The sequence below is a fragment of the Cotesia glomerata genome, linkage group LG8 (assembly GCF_020080835.1).
Source record: "Cotesia glomerata isolate CgM1 linkage group LG8, MPM_Cglom_v2.3, whole genome shotgun sequence".
Classification (NCBI taxonomy): Eukaryota; Metazoa; Arthropoda; class Insecta; order Hymenoptera; family Braconidae; genus Cotesia; species Cotesia glomerata.
In genome coordinates, this window is record NC_058165.1 from 10,566,617 (window position 1) to 10,584,368 (window position 17,752).

At 31.7% G+C, this 17,752-nt stretch overlaps 1 protein-coding gene across 4 annotated transcripts; it reads right to left on the bottom strand.

The window, feature by feature from the left end:
* Nucleotides 1–7,438: 7,438 nt before the first annotated feature.
* LOC123270605 lies at nt 7,439–16,578 on the bottom strand. 4 transcript variants are annotated; one of them, XM_044736735.1, is made up of 3 exons: nt 16,474–16,578; nt 12,883–12,977; nt 7,439–9,411 (listed from the first exon to the last, which is right to left on the bottom strand). In XM_044736735.1, exons 2-3 carry the CDS (start codon nt 12,962–12,964, stop codon nt 7,544–7,546), a joined length of 1,950 nt encoding a protein of 649 aa, XP_044592670.1. In that variant the 5' UTR covers nt 12,965–12,977; nt 16,474–16,578; the 3' UTR covers nt 7,439–7,543. The 4 variants fall into 4 exon arrangements, with proteins under 4 accessions (XP_044592670.1, XP_044592667.1, XP_044592668.1 ...); XM_044736732.1 differs by lacking the exon at nt 16,474–16,578 and adding an exon at nt 14,478–14,596; XM_044736733.1 differs by lacking the exon at nt 16,474–16,578 and adding an exon at nt 13,138–13,262 and having other exon boundaries at nt 7,440–9,411.
* Nucleotides 16,579–17,752: the final 1,174 nt, after the last annotated feature.

A 17,752-nucleotide genomic window follows, 5' to 3' on the forward strand; every position in this document is an offset into this window, starting at 1 on the left:
ACAAGGCCCAGTAGCGATTAACTCGCTCCTGGGGGACTCCCAAATTCAAGAGACGCACCTGTCCACCGCTAGTTCCCGCAAAAATCGAACCGCTAATAGAAAATTAGCCTCTCGATCACGCCATGAATCGACCGCTTTATTGGCTGATCGCTCCCGCTAGACATGCGCAATAGCCTTCTTCCCCAACTCAACGAGGAAGAAGACGGACTATTGTTATTATCTTTCGCTTCTACGCTTTCGCTGCATCAAGTCGCCATTAGTTTTTCTTTACTTTCGCTTTTCGTTAATTAACCGCATTTCGCTTATTTAATAATTTAATTTGCTTAAATTAATTGTTAATAATTCGGTTTAGTTTGTTTCAGATAAGTTGTGTTATTTGTGCATTTTTTTCACCGCTTTTTTAGTGCCGACAAAGTGTTCAACCACGTGTCAACCGGCTTCGCTTTTGCTAACCACGCTGTAATTTATAAATCCGCTTTTATCTTAACAATCCGCTATTAAACATATTAAATATTGAGTGTATTTAATGTAAATAAATTCCTAGTGTTATTTTTGATAATAATTTACGCGTTTTAATTGAGATATCCAGACCTAAACCTGATCCCCGCTTTTCCGCTCTTTCAGTAATTATTCACCCAGTTTCAAAAAAAGGTCCTTGCGGTGACAATCATAAGTCCTTGGAGATTCATCTAAAATCAATCGGATGAAAAAAATTAGTTTTATAAATAGATAATCCTGGGCCTGATCGAAGGATTTTTTTTTTTCAAAAATTAACAAAATGGCGGCCTCAGGAAATTTTTGTCTAGATTTTTGGGAAAAAATCAACAGTTAATTGGTCTTAAAAAATCGAAATTTTTGAAAAAAAAAAAAATCCTTCGATCAGGCTCGAGTTTATTATGTATTCTAAAAGCTGTATAAATTTTCTCAAAATCTACTAAGCGGTTTTCGAGTTACAGTTGTCACCAGTTCAAAAAACATAGTTTTGAGAAAAACGCGTTTAAAGTTTCACACTAAATTCACGTACAGAAATACGAATTATTAAATTACTTACATCGAGTCATCTATTCCTGGGCCATATAATAGTTCTTCAGCCATTGTGGAAGTTTCCAAAACATCAATTTGCTGTTGCCTACGAAGCATTCTGCCTTCCCGAGTGTTGTCGTTGGCGCGCTGATCTGTCACTTTCACACGTGCAGCATCCAATTTTTCAGCATACCGATGGGAATTAGACCCACAATTAAGTCCTAGGGTATCCATAATCATTAATAATGAATTTGTACCTTTATTAAATATACAAGTAGCTATGTATGCAGCAATTTGTACGATAATAGAACTAGTATTCACGGTTTTTGGGCATATTTTCCACACTAGTTGGTTGAAGCTCTCATTATTATTCTGATTGAATCCACCTACACATCTTGAAAGTAAATTTTCATTACTGAGATCGTCGTAAATCGGTTTAATAGCTTTTAAAACATCAGGAGGTAAGGGAGAATAATCTTGAGTATAAGTATCAAGCTCTCCACTTGCTTCAACGCGCTGGTAAGAGCACCAAGAATCTTCGCCTTTGGGACACATATCATCGGATTTTCATCGGTCGAACCGTAGTGGTGAAAAGTTGCCATAATAGCAGATTTCATATCTTCAATAGAATCGCAATGACAACGTATTGATAAACCGTAGTACACAGTTGATTTGTCTATTACTTTTCCTGTAAGCCTACCTCTACCACCAAAACCTTTTTGTTTAGTTTTCAGAGTACGCAGTCGAGTCCCCATCCGCTGCTGAACATGGCCTATACATTCCTTTTTATTTATGGTTGTATTTTTGTAAGGATCTGCTTTTATAATTCCAGAATAGGTTTTCGAATCACCATCGCCAATGTAGTTTATATATTTAACTCCATGTTTTGTTTCAGACTGCTGAAACATTTCAATCATCGCATCCACCTCCATTTTCCCCGAAGACCCCTTGTGATTAGCACTACACTCATTTTCATGCGATTCATACCATTCCTCGAACTCAACCGTATTTCTTTTCTTTTTCCAACACTCACATAGCTTACAATAAGTACTTTTAATGTTTATCTCAAGAATCTTTCCAGTACAATAGCCAATTATAGAAGAAACTCCAAATGACGATGTAAATCCCCGTTTTTGCCAGGTTCCATCTTCCGATACAGTCAAATCGTTCTTATTCTCATTTTCACTTGTCGCTTCTTTTTCTTGATTCACAGCTTTTTTCATCAAGGCTTCTGCAACGGTTTTACCACAATCTAAAATGTGCTTCAATAATATTGTATGCGTAGCTTTATCTAAAAAAGACGGCATGTCCATCAGGCCACAAAACTTGCACAAACCTTCGTATCCTATCCCTAGTATTGTCATCACAAAAATAAAGCGTCTATTTATTTCATAAGAATGCCCAATGAAAGAGCAGGAAGGAATATATTCACTGTCACAGTTATTACATGAAACTACAATTTTAAATCCCAGCCCACGTATACTAGCTGTTAGAAATTCAATGTTTCCATCACATTTCTTACATTTCACAAGAGCAGAAATGGCAGTGAATACCGTAATAAAATTAACTATTCGAAATTCAGAGGTGCAACTTTCAGGTACATCGTTTTCAGTATTTTGTTTCAGTTTTTTAGACGATGTACTCCGAACACTTTTATCACGTTCCGCCGTTTTTGGGTTAAATATATTTTTTCGTTTCTTTGAATACGACTTACGGATATTTTCAGATTTCCGAACTTCTTTCGAAACTTTTCTCGTATCACGTCCCATAATAAATAACTTAAAAAATAATATATTTTAGTAACGCACAACTATTGACTGCTCTCCGCAACTGCCACAGGCATACTAGTGACGTGGCGAAAAAAAACTAATTTGTAGCACTTATACTACCTAGAAATTGTAATTATATATATTTAGGTATTTATAAATTTAGGTACTACTACATACACCAAAATCTTAGTTCATGGATGACAATAGAACCCTAAAAGGGGGTTTCTTGAAGCTGCCGCTAGCTATCTGCTCCCGAGCGCTTTGAAGTACCCGAGCTCTCTTTATTATTTGTCGAATAACTCAAAAACTAATTATCGGATCGACTTGAAATTTTCAGAGAATATTTTTAAGATATTACACATAACGAAAATGCAAAAAAAAAATAATTGATTTTTTGAAAATTCTGACTACCCCTAACTCCTTAAGTGTAATTTGTGTAAATAAATTGATAGTGTTCATTTCAATAAATATTTCCGCGTTTTAATTGAGATATCCAGACCAAAACCTGATCCTCCGCTTTCCCGCAATTACATCATTTTACAGCAATATATATTATTTTATTATAAAATACCATACATAATACCAGATATTTATGATATGTCGAAATAGGTCAAAACGGAAAGATTAATAAAAAAAAAAAAAAAAATAATAGTTTGTCGTATATCTCAAGTTTCACGAGCAACTTGATCAATCAAGTTTACGGTCGAAGCAAATCTTAATTTCAGTAAATTAGTAACACATCACGAAATATTTTCTTTTTTTTTATAACTTTTTTTCAGAGAATTATTTGGCCTCATCATTCTATTGTAATTTTGGTACCAATGCCAATATTAAAATTATATTGAACATATAATTTAAAGTATATTTTAAATTATACTGACAAATACATTGTTCTTATACTATTTATAATATAGTGTTGATTATAATGTGTACGATATATTTAATCATATATAGCTGAAAACATAATTGAAATATATGTTATGAGTATAACATCAATACATAATACTACATATATCATTATTGTATATATGAAACGGCAAAATTTTTCATATGGGTCCTTTTATAATCACATATATTTTTATATATGTAAAATATAATTTTTTGTATATGATGAAGGATATATAGCTTTTTCATGCCGGTATATACAGCCGAGTATTGAAAATAAGTGAATTTTTGTAGTTTTCTTTGTATTCTTGAAGAAAAATAATCGATCGTCTATATAATATTGAGACAAAGATAAAAGTATTGAAAAGTATTAGATTGACTAGAAAACCAATACTTTTCAATACTTTTTTCTTTGTCTCAATACTTTTTTTTTTATCAGGGATTTCTTGGAAAGATTGTTTCTCTTGAATGAAAATAGTTTTTCTATCAATATATCAAAAGTACGAAAAAAACTATGTTTAGAAAAAGGTTTAATTTTTGGAACCTTAAACTTTCTTATCAAACTTATAAATTAAAAAAATCTGGAAAACGGTTGACCCTAAAGGCCATCTCTGCAATTTCCCGCTAATTCCATAATCTAAGCGCTTGAAATTGCACTCATGACTTTTTTGAGCTACTCGAGCTCAAAAATGTAATTTATATGTTATTTCGAGCTCTCCAAGCTCATAGAGTTAGCTGTTCTAATCGTTTGAGCTCTTTGAGCTCAAAAGTCTGATAGACGTTTAAATAAAGCAGTATTTTTTGAATTTTCAAACTTCAATAATTTCTGAATGAAGGAATCGATTTTCACACGGTTGGCAGTATTCAACGCAGTTTTTTAAATTCTATGATATAATTTTGAACACGAACTGATCAAACAGAAAATCTTAGAGAAATTTGAAAAATTCATTTTTTCCGAATTTTTCCGACAATGATTAGTCACGAACCGATCAACCGATTTTCACGTTCTTGGTGGCGATCGACGTGGTTTTTTGAGCTCTAATAATTATTTTATTCTATCAAAAACGATCCAAAAAGAAATGTCAAAGTTATGTGAAAAAAACACTTTTTTCGAAATTTTTCGTTTTCGATAACTCTCGAACGAATCAACCGATTTTGACGGGACCGGTGGCAATTGACGTAGTTTTTTAGACTCAAGAGCGGATTAGTTTTTGGAGTTGATCGGTGGAGTCGTTGAGAAGTTATTCCAAAAAACAATTTTTTGAAAATTTTATTTTTGAGATTTCTCTAAATCTAGCGAACCGAATCGATTCAAATTTTCACGAAATTTAATGGCAATAATATATTCAAAAGTTATAAGAGGTTTACACACACACACACACACACACACACACACACACACACACACACACACACACACACACACACACACACACACACACACACACACACACACACACACACACACACACACACACACACACACACACACACACACACACATATACAGCCGCACGGACACCATGGCGGGAATAGTCAGGGAAGCTTCCTGTGACCTTAAAACGTTGAGATCTGATGAAAACTCGATTTTTGCAAAACGGGGTAAAACCAATAACTTCCCGATTTTTGAAAATCTTCAATTTTCTTAGCGGGAAGTTAAAAATAGTACAGCTAAATTAGTTTACAAACGTTTACTATTGAAAGACTCGTTTAAATAACTATGGTTTTGAAAACAGATTTCAGTTTTTTTTATCAAGATCGATGGAGATTTCTACTGTTTGCAACTTCCAAGTATTTGACGATTCCATTTGGTCTTACCTGAAAGTGGGGGACTATTTAACGGCAACAATAACAACAACATCGACATCTACAGTAACGACACAATATTAGGTTAGTTTTTTAGTCGTTCTAGTTTCATTCGTGGTACGGCAATGGGGACTGCATTTCCCGTAGACATGCCAATCACGTTCCAGATTGTCGAGACTAAGTCGCCACACACTGTCTCCAGACGTTCTTTTTCTAATTTATCTTTTTTGTTAGTGATTTTCGCTTAGACAATTTCTTCCTCGGTTACAATTTATTCACCATGACTACATTTCTTCTTCTACGGTTCTCGGTAAATTATCTTAAAGAGCTAACCGTGTAATAAAAATAGTTGAGCTATATATTTATTAGAATAGAGGAAAGAAAGGGGAAGCGACTTATCTGTATGTTTAAGGTGACAATAATACGCCAGGTCGCGTGCCAAATAGTTGTCATTAAGATTCATGCCATCTGACTCGAATGGACGATACTTTCCCAACGTAAAAGAAAGTTTGTGTCACGCCTTTAACCGGCCGTTTCATTGCAATTAATTATTATACAATATTTATCACATGAAACACAATAAATTCATAATAAATAAATTTATTATTATTTCTTTATTACAAGTATTAACTTTTTCTTTTTTTGTTATAAATATTTATCAAGATAATAAATAACAACTGTCAGGTACTTAATATTTAATGAACTTAAACGATTTTTTTTCATTCTGAATTTTTTTATTCAAGTCAATGTTTTTTGTTTTATAACAATTTTTTTCGTTTTTTGATTTTTTATAGAAATTTCTAATTAAAATTTAAAGCGCCAAGTTTTATACTCGGGAACAAATGTTTGTTGAATTACTATTAAAATTACGTTAATTGTATTGAAGGACTTTATAACTTTACTATTTGTCAGTAACTGAAATGATTGTTTACAAAATTTTACCGTATCCTACCATAAAATTCTACTTTAATTAACCACAAATTTTACAGTTTACTAGAAAATACATGAACTTTTTAACAGTTTCTATTTAAAATATAATAATTGATTACAATTTACGCAATGTCCCACCATGACTATGATTTTAATTGTAATTCTTACAAAAAAATTTTTCCTGTGCATCATATGATTGTAAAAATCGAAATTTTTATCAAATTAAACGTTTAAAAGTATAAAATCTAAAGTATATAATAAAATGTTTGATTTTTCTTCTGTTTATAAATAAGATTAAATTATTACTATTAAAAACTTAGAAATAAAATTTTGATTAATTAACATGTGGTTCTAAAATTAATTCATTGGTAGTTGCAATGAAATAATTGGTAATTGTAACGTTTGTGATACTTTTTTAGGCACTAAAAATATACAATTAGTTCAATTTACATCCAACAACATGCCATAATAATTATTAAAAATATATAAAAAATAAATCAATTAAAAAAAATCCTATTCTATATTCTTAACTATACATTTTTAAAAAGATGAGAGTACTCTTACGTAAGCTTGCGCGCGCACCTTTGATATTCAGTTCTATATTGCATTGTAGCACCGTAGTAAATGACGTTTTACTGACGTATCACTCTATAGTATCGTACAGGATGATATCATAGCCACTTACGTGAGAGTAACCTAAAATCCAAAATTTACGAGAGTAATTCATAACTGATATTTATATCTATAATAAAAACAATTCAACATTCGAATTGAATAATTAATAAATTAATTTATTTACGTATATAAATAAATAGCTTTACTATAAATAAAAACTGTAACTATTAAGTTTTCCAACAAAGAAAGAATAAGTACGGCACGAAATTTAACGCTTAAAAGTAAGTTATATATAAATATATATTTTAAACTATGTTTGGTAACTCGTATACGTAAGACTAGTGTTAATAAATTACAAATTAAATCTAACAAAAGAATAATAAATAATCAATTAAACTGACAATAAATAAATAATAATAAATATAAATATAAATAGTTATACTGACACTGGCACATCCAATAAAATTAATAGCAATAAAGCCTCTAAACACTTAAAACGATTTATAAATAGTTAATCAATTGTTAATCAATAAATCATCATCATAAGTAATGTCGGTGTTATCTTGATCAATAGTCGCTGAATTGAAAGTTGTTAGTGGTGGTGCAGTCAATGCACTCAAGCCGCTCTTAACAAGACTGAGCAGACTGTTATGTTCGACTCGTTTCTCCTTAGTAGCTTTCACCTCCTGATTATTCTCAGTATTTCGTGGCAGCGTTGTCGGTGCAACCCTCGTATTGTCATTAACAAACTGTTCGAACTTTGAGATAGGTCGAATGGTCGTCATCATTTTAGACCTCGAGGCAATAGCATTGTCAGGAGGAAAACTGTGCTTAATAACGGTCGGTTTGTACGTCTTCACTTTCGAGTGGCCTTGAATTATCAGATACATCGGTTTGTGGATCGGCTGCTTGGTATGAGACGAAACTGAGTTGCTGCTCTGTTCATTGGATAATATCGTTGTCGGGGGATCAGCTGTAGTTGATTTTTCAAAAGGGTTCCTAGTAGATGGAGTAAAAGCAGCAGTAGGAGCAGTAGGAGCAGCAGAAGTAGTTGAAGTTGTCATAGTCATTCTCATCAAATCTTCCTGAGTCAGAATAGCTGCCAACGGTGATTTAATGTCTGAGTTATCCAAAACTTGCCGTCGCAGTGGATCAACAGTTGTTGTTGCTTGCATTGAAGTTAGCGGCAGCTTTTGCAGCGGCATTTGATGGATTATTTCATGGTTGGGAATGTGCTTCATTTCTGGATGTCCGGGTCGCCGTGGAAACACTCGGGGAGGAAGTTTTGATTGTCGCCATGGAATCCTTGTTGATTGGATTGGAATCGGAGTAGACATTGTCGTGATGGTGGTAGACAGTGTGGGTATTGTCATGAAGACAGTGGTAGTTGATTCATTTTCCTCAGAAACATTGGACTTATAATTTGTCGGCATGACAACTGTGACTGTGACACTTTCCTCAGAAGTAGAAGTGTTCGGTAACACCACGTGTGTTTCGGGAGCAGTTTTGTTTTTAAGCATATTTGATTCTTCGATTGAAACTTCTTTCTTTCCGACGACAACTTGCTCGTTTTTCTGGCTGTCATCGACAATTATGTTGGTGTTCTGCCCCACAATTACTTGGTGGTTAGAAGATGCTGCTGCGTGATGGTCGAAGTGATCGTCATACTTGTCGTTGTTGAGCCACGTGTTTATCGATGACTCTGAATTGCCCGTCCAAGGATCCAAAGTTTGGGTGGATTGGTAGATTAGATTTGATTTATCGAAAGCTAGTGAAGTTGACAGCGGAGTTTTTTGAGGAATTCTTAGATGTCCTGGTCGAAAACCAACAGTTACTTCTTCATTCAGAGATCCGAATTGGTTCGGTTGAGACTTCTGGGTTATTGGCGGCGGCATCATCATTGTGTAGGGTTTGGATTTTTCGTTGTAGTAAGGGCTTGGATAGTAACTGGCTGGGAGTGATTGGATCCGATTTTGATTCCTGAAGTCTATGGAGTTTCCATTGACGTTAATGTTTGTCCGAAACTTAGTAGCCCTTACTAGCTTGGGAGGTTCCGCTCCCGTGCTCCCAGTGAAATCATTCCGGAAACCATCTTGAGACTCTTGGATTCGAGTCAGTTTTGGAGAATCGGCAAATTTCAGGTAGTGTTCAGGTATCTTCGGGCTTGTCTTCTTGGCAGTGACTCCTAAGATGAGAATGTCGCGTTTTGATGAAGCCTCGGTGCTAGTTTGGGTGTCTAGCCAGTACTGAACACGGTCCAAAACTGGAGGGACGTAATCAAATGTAGGATCGTTCTTTAAAGGATCTCCACGGCCCAACGGTGTCCACTCGTCGTAATCCATCCGGGGGGAAAATATTCTTGTTTTGTTGGTGTCATTGGAATCTAGAATTAAAAAATTCTGAAAATTATTATTGAATATTTTTAATGAGAAATTGAATTAGTGTGAGGTAGTAAAGTCGATTCTAATAACGGGGATTGAGACAAATAACAGATTAAAAAAGTTTGGTAAATTTAAAAGTGTATGATTTATACTGCTCATTTATTTTTTAATAAAAAAGACATTTTATTGCTGATTGATAACGTAGAAAAAAGGAAAAAAGTTTGGAAAATTCAAAAGAGCACGCCCCAAAACGCTCATTTATATTTTAAGAAAAAAATAAATTGTGTGATTGATTATAAAAAAAAAAAGTAATAATTAAATAATTTCTTACAGAGTATTTTTTATTTTTTGAATATCGGCGCCTGTTTTTCATGTCATATGCGCTCGCAGTATAAAAAATCTAGCTTGATTAAGTGGCACCATAGTCTTTACGTGAGAGAAATAAGAAAAGTTCATTTGTTTTTGTACGTGTGTATCATACTGAATTTGAATAAAAATTTAATTAAAAAAAAAATGTGTAAGCTAGGCTACTGATAAGAAATACGGCACAGTTTATCAAATTCTTGAACTAATAAAAAAAGCCCGGTCTCGAAATATCAATTTATTCGAGAGTAATCGTTGGTACATACACAATGGAGTGACATCAGGACGTCCACATAAAATTTTTTCGAACCGTTTTTTTTTTTTTTTTTTTTTTTTCAAAATAGCAACATGACATGATTTTAGAAAGTATAAGATGGTTTAATTTAAACCTTTTCTCAGTGTATATCTACTTATATTATTGTATAAGTGCAATATGGTTGTGACAAAGGCATTTGAAGATCACAAAATTGTTTAACCTTGACGAGTCGGGTGTAAAGCACAACCTCACGCAATTCGCGCTATAAGGCGTGCAATTTATTATTGACAGTAATTCACCTAATTTATATTTGAAATATTTCGCGGTATTTTCTTTATTTCTAAATTGAGCACTAGTTGGAATTAATGTGAATGCGCATAAAACAATTATCCATATTTGCCATTGTAGAGAAAACCGATAAAATTTATTAGCTTGCTATTAATTATAACTGAACGACATCGAGTTAGATAGCCATTTACGATACCATGAATGTTATTGACGAAACGAGTCAGTTAAAAAAAAAAAGATTTCTTCTTAAGTTGTGTTTTCAAGTTTTGCATATTTTTATAATATTTGGCAGGAAAAATTCTTGACGATTTTTTTTTTTTTTCGTTTCTATAATCGTGATTTATTTTTTTAAATAACAGAATTAACCTTCATCAAACTACATCTGTACTGTGTCATTCAGAATATTTTAGTTTTCTCAATTAATAAAAGTATAATAATAAAAATAATTATTAAGAGGTGAAAAAAAATTTTTATTACATAAAGAACTCTCTAATGCTTTTGATTGCGAGTCGTGCTAGAATCATAATTCTTCAAATCGCAAGTTATAAGTTTATTATTAAATACTAAGAAAATTTTAGTTGTAATGGTAATCATTACTGAAAATTTTTGACCTTTTTTTAATTTTCCGAACTTTTTAGAAGTAGTAAAAAAATTTCACAAATCTTCTAAGAGCACTCGAAAGATTTTTAAAGAAAGTAACCGTCAAAATCTAAATAAACTGATTGATTAGAACTCGAAATATTCTTCAAGGTGTATACTTTCGAAATTTGCCAAAAATAATATTGATTTTTTTCGAAATTCTAGGCGGCAATGTTTAAATTAAGCTTAAGGTAGTTGTAGCGTGATAGGCATTTCAACAGAAAATTATGAAATTTTTTTTATTGAAAGATAAATATATTAATAATTCACTACCAAAATTTCAGATCAATTGACCGCACCGTTTTTGAGTAATTAATTTTCGAAATTGTATCTTTTACACGTAGAGGTATAGAGAGATGGTAAAGTTAGTATGAAATCTTCCATACCACTCGAGTGGGCCAAAGATTTCATACTAACTTTATCATCTCTCTATACCGCTACGTGTAAAAGATGCAATTTCAAAAATTAATTACTCAAAAACGGTGCGGTCAATTGATCTGAAATTTTGGTAGTGAATTATTAATATATTTATCTTTCAATAAAAAAAATTTCATAATTTTCTGTTGAAATGCCTACCACGCTACAACTACCTTAATACAATATTTTCTTCGAAATTGCAATTTTAATGTAATTTACTTCTTAATTGAAATCTTTGAAGGTTTTTCGAATTGATCGGCAGCAAAATTTCTCCTTGAAAGGTTCTCAGTGTTACTACGAAAAATCTATTCATGCATGGTATATACGATTTATCTTTGTGCGTTAGAACCTTGAAGTATATGCTCATTCGCTACAATTTTCAATGCAGGAGGTGAAATAGCTTCGATACATTTAATAAAATTATTAAACTATTGTATTGAATAATCTTTTCTTGCTCTCCTAGCCGAAAGTACGCTCTTCCTGGCAGCAATTTACTCCAGTAAGAGCAACTTTTATGGCCTGCTCTAACGCATGCCCGCTACGCATATTTTTTGGCTCGGCAGCACAGAACCTCGCTTTCTTTCGCATTTTCGTGGCGCGACCGGCCTATACAGCGAGTTTCAACTGTATATATAACAGTCACAACATCGTCTGTATGTAACATGTCAGCGCATAAACTAACCAAAAAATGTCAAAAAAATAAAAATAATTTTTAACTAAATCATTGTTAATGAACTATTTAATAATAATACTGCACAAATAATTTATATAAAAAGTTTAAAAAATAAAACATAATAGTTTTGTGAATTTTATTTGCTTTTTTTTATATTTTGATAGTTAGTAAAGCAATGTTTATAAAACGATCCATGTACTCTACAAACTTGTAATAATTTAATTTCAATCTTTCTTAGCCGTCGAATTCTAATTAAAAACTAATTTTTAATCAACTTAAAAAAATAAATTCTGTAATTAGAATGAGTTTAAATATTTGTGACAAATTCTGTGCATGATATCACTCTTAATCAGAGCATTTGTTAGTAAAGTTTAAAATAACATTTTTTTTCAATTAATTAACTTTTATTTTTTTTTTATACCCGCCCCGCCCCGGCCTTGGGTTGTAATATACTGTTTGTACTCCTAAGATTATAATGATGATGGGACTTGGAATAATGATTGTATAAACAATGTGACATATTCATTGACTCCGGTACATGGTTGATACCCGACATGTAGTAACAGTCTGGGAACGTGTGACGATGTCAGGTCTCTTAGCACCAAGTGGAGTGTGACCTACTGACCCGAGGACGCGCATCTACAAACGTGTGTATCTACTTCTCAAGTTAACGACACATCAAATCACGCTTATTTTCCATTTTCATTTTCTTCAAGATTAAAACATTTATTCTTTAGCTAACAAATTAAATTATTACCGTCACTATCATTTAATGTTAATGTCAATGCTTATGTTAATATCGCAAATTGACAAACGTTTAATATTTTAATAACTTACTCATCTTGACGTCAAACGGCTGAGAATAACTTTGACAAATTGTCCAGCAGAATAAAATTGTGAGACATCTTGACTGATACATTGTTTTACTATATCTGTAACATGACAAATAATTTCATTTTTTTTTTAAGATCAATACAATGTAATGACATTTTAAAATGATTATTACAAATTTATTGGTTAAAAAAATTTATGGACAACAAAGGTAATTTTGGTAATAAAGTATATCAATATTTTAAGACTGTCAATGATGACCTTGCAAGCTATACTTTAACGATCTTGAGTAGAACAAGTTTACTATTATACACTACTCTACTCTACACTACACTACACTACACTAGAAGCCATCATATACTGAAGTGCGAGCGCGAAATCGCATTGACTACCTAAGCAGCTACTATGAGAAAGTCTTTAGACATGGATTTACCACCTAGTCGCACGGTTTCACCTTAAGCCCCGTGATTACGACTTATTAACTTCATTAGACAACGTCAATCGATTCCTCCACGCTTTTGTCACTAATATATGTATCATAATCTTGAGAGACTCCAAATCTCAAGGTGTTCGGGAAACTCTAAGAGAAACCAGGTAATTATTCTTTTTTTTTTCACGAAAATCACTATTTGTGATTTAAAAATGACTCCTACTTTCAAATTTTATGGAGTTCTTATTTTTATTAAATATTTGTGAAAAAATAGTCAAATGTTTTGTTATATTTTTTTTTTTAATAAAATGTAATTTTTGATTTACTGTATATTTTAACTGAAATCAAATGTTATCTTCCATTTTACGGTGCAAATAAAAAAGTTTAAAGTATTAATCGAAGACTTATAATTTATAAAATTTATAACTTTAAAAAAGAAGTTATAAATTTTTTAAATATTTTTTCCATTTATTTTCGAATTAAAAGATAATTTTTCAAACATTACTCATGGTTCGATAAATTGTTTTCATTTTTATTTGAACCATAATGACTATGTGTTGTCAATTAGCACTAGCGAAGACAAAAATAAAATTTTGTTGTTTTTTAATAAATTTATTGTAATAGAACACTATACTTAAGAGATTAAAATTTTTGCACTTTTTTGTAGTTGTTTATAATTGAAAATTTATAATTTAAAATACTTTGTATTCCCCCTGCTATTTCCTTCAACGATCAAAACCTTAACTTTTTATTTTTTCATAAAATAATAAATACTTTTAACAATAATTCCGTTCTGGTAAAATTTTTCACTGCCACTGCTAAATTTCGAAAATTTAACCAAAATAGTCACGTATAAAAAATCTAAATCACTGCGTGACACCTTCCCACTTCCGCTAAATCATCTATTTACAGTCGAAAGTTCCATGAGCATAATTGGGAGTAATGAGTGAATGAAAAAATCCGAGAATGTAAATGATTAAGAGGAATTACACGACATAATGTAAATGAAATTGGTTCACAATGGTTTATATGATAACCGAGCACGTGGTAACGGTAGACGACGCTGCGGGCGTTGATCTTCTCTTTTAAAACGCGTTCTCAGCCCCTTCAGTTTCAGTCTCATACGATAAATATATTAAGAGAAAGAAAGAAAAAGGATCCATACAATTACCCTCGGACTTGGAGCCCGCGGAAAATCAAGATCTTCCGAGCTATATGATCAAGTAATTGGCACGACTTGTGCCCAAGCCGACTGTTCCCACACTCAAAAATCATGGACCACTTTCACTAAATATTTGCAGTATGTGTGTGTCCCATTGAGTAATGTGAAATGTCTCGTAATTTTTTTTACTTCATCCTCGGCTTAAGGAAGTAAATGTTTATTTATGTTAGTTTTTTTTTTTTTTAATTTTTTATCCTTCGTCTTCTTCCTTCTCCTTCATCTTCTTATTTATTTATTATTCTTTTTTTTTTCGGTATTATTTATATTTTAATTTATGTATTCAATATCCCGGAAACTCATCGTTGTTCCCATTAGCGATACAGGTGGGCTGATGAGAAAAAAAGGTTAAATTGATGATGTACAAATGTATTGTGAATCACACATGTAGGATTAAAATTCTGTATAATGGAAAGATTGTTATTGTTGTTGTTGTTGTTGCGTATAGTGTTGATGTGAATATTAAAAATTCGAAGAATATAAAAAAAAAAAAAAAAAACAATTTATAAAAAAATAATTATTGGGTACACTTGGCATGTGAGTCCCGAGCACGAGCCTGAAAGTATCTCTGATCCAAAAGCCAAGACAACAAGAGTAGAGATGAAAGATCCAATCCGTTCTTCTTCTTGGAGACTCACTACACGAGACAGCGTGGCCCCATACTGGATCGCTTCGTCTCATGCTCTCATATCTAACTCTCACGACAGTCACATTTCTATTTATACGCTCACATCCTCACTACATGTGTGAAAGATGGCTCACCATCACACAAACTTGGTTAAAATCTGTTCCTATTGCCAATACACACACATTCTTGTTTTATTAATTTTTATTTCTCAGTATTTGAATGATTAAAAATTTAAACGACCGTTTGGAGGAAAAAGAAATGACCATGTCCGAAATCCATGACCTATTTATTAGCTTCAATCATTACTATGCACGACGAACCACCTGTACGCCCTCCTATCCGAACTGCTGTAGAATTCCTAAGGATTATCTTTGAGAAATAAATATAAAAATGCCAAGTTGTGTCACGCGTGATAAGAATTCCAGTTACCATGGAGTGTAATACTCGCTTATTTTTTATGTTATTGCACTTATTTACCTTTTTTTTTTTTTTTTTTTTTTTTCGACGAGATTGTTACGTTGTTTCGCATATCGATAAATACTTTTCTTCTGATTGTTAATTCTTCAATTTTATTGATTAGTAAAAATAATTTTTCCATCTTCCATAGTTAACTTTCGAGGCAATGTTAAAAAAATTGTATTTAGATTTTTGCATTTTTTTAAAAACTACAATAATTTTTTATCAACTTTAGAAATTTTAGTAATAAATGAATAGAAAAAAAAAGTATTTTATTTTTAATTATTGTAAAATTATTTTCACAAATTTGTAATTTATATCAATTAGTGAACAGAAAATGAAAATTCCTTTTTTGTTTAACCTGTGGTACTATTATTTTTTTAATTTTGACATATTAGTCAATAAAAATAAAAGTTTTCAACGATTAATTTTTAATGCGATTTAAAAAAAAAATCATGCTTAAATATTTGAACTTTTCTTTCAGCAGTAATATTGTTATTTGGTAATTTTATATGAATTTGAAATTTTTAATGACTAATTAATTAACAGATATAAAATTCTTTTAACATTTAATTACGATGCAACATTAAAAAATCATACCAAGATTGTTTCACTGTTTTAAAATTATACTGTAGATTTTTAATTCTTATTGATTAGTAAAAAAGAAAAAATTTATCCAAGATTAATTTTTGATATTATGATATAAAATTGAGCTTAGATATTTGAACTTTTTTTTTAATTTTATCAATAAAATTGTTTTCAATTTTTTATAATAAATTTAAACGTTTAATTGAAAAAATTGTAAGAATATAAAAAAGTATACACGAAAATTGATGAAATTTTTAATGAAAAATAAAAACTTACCTTGTAAAATATGAATAGTATAAAAATATTCCTTCAACAAAAAACAAGATAACGATTAATACGAATAATTGTTCAAAAAAGTAAATTGTTAAGCAAAACCTCGCGTAAAGTCATCTTGACTTATTGGAATAAGAGTAGTATTAGGTCAATGGGTTTGAAGACGAGTAATTTATTACTGGAAATAACTGGAGAAATAAACGAATGAGAATGAGAATAAGATAAATAAAAGACCGAGCGGAACGAATACCAATTGATTGACGATTAACGACCGCGGTTTCCGATATGATCGGCAATGTTGTATCGGCAAATACAAGCTCGTTGTATGTTGCTCAAAGTGCAGAGATGAACTGAACTAACTGAATATACGACTAACTGCCGGCCGGCCGGCACTTCTGCCTTTACTTCTGAACAGTCTCAGGTCTCAAGTCTCATACGAATACGAGAGTCTCTTTACCTTTTGCCTGGGCTGATCGGATATCCAGCTGGTTTAACCAATCACGACTTTCCTATATCCCACATGTGCATCACACAATTTTATGCACTTTTCACCCACTGAAATTTGAAAATTTATTCAAAAAACGAGGTATCGGGTATTGGATGCAGGCAGGACTTTTACTCTTTTTAATTTTTGCCTTTGATTTCAAGAATTTGATTTGAGTTTCTGTTACTCATGTAACTTACAAGTCACTTAATTTTATATTTGATTTAGTAATACAGAATATTTAAGAAAATTACTTAAATTGTGTAATCAATTTTTTTAAATTCCGAAAAAGAATTTTTTTTATTGTTAAAATAATTTTTGGATGCATAAATAAAAAAAATGTGAATTTAATTATCAGAATTTCTAACATGTAATGAATAAAAATTTAAGGGGTTGCATGAGTTTTACGGTTTCAAAAAATCGATTTTTTTTTTAGTGTTTTATTAAATTCTACAACATCTCTAGAATATTGTCCTTTAGTTTCAAATCGATCCGAATAATAGTTTCAGAGATACAGTTTTAAAAACCCGATTAAAAATAAAAATTGATTTTTAAAAAATAAAATTTTTATCCACAGCCGCAACACCGCTGCACTACAGCCGTTTGGAAGATAAAATCGCCGCAACATGAAATCTTTATTCTCGACTCGCATAACCGCAACACCGCCGCAACACAGCTGCACGCTGCTTGATGTTATTCAAATCGTCGCCGCAACATCGCCGCAACACCGCTGCAACACTGCTGTACCCCAATGCCAAAGCATAGCTACAATTTCACAAAAAATTGCATCATAATTAA

Coding starts and splice junctions, on each gene's coding strand:
- LOC123270605 (XM_044736732.1), bottom strand. CDS start 14,581: ATGATTTTTGAGTGTGGGAACAGTCGGCTTGGGCACAAGTCGTGCCAA. Junction 12,978..14,477: donor CGCGGGCTCCAAGTCCGAGG/GTAATTGTATGG, acceptor GTCATGTTACAG/ATATAGTAAAACAATGTATC. Junction 9,412..12,882: donor GCCGTTTGACGTCAAGATGA/GTAAGTTATTAA, acceptor TTTTAATTCTAG/ATTCCAATGACACCAACAAA.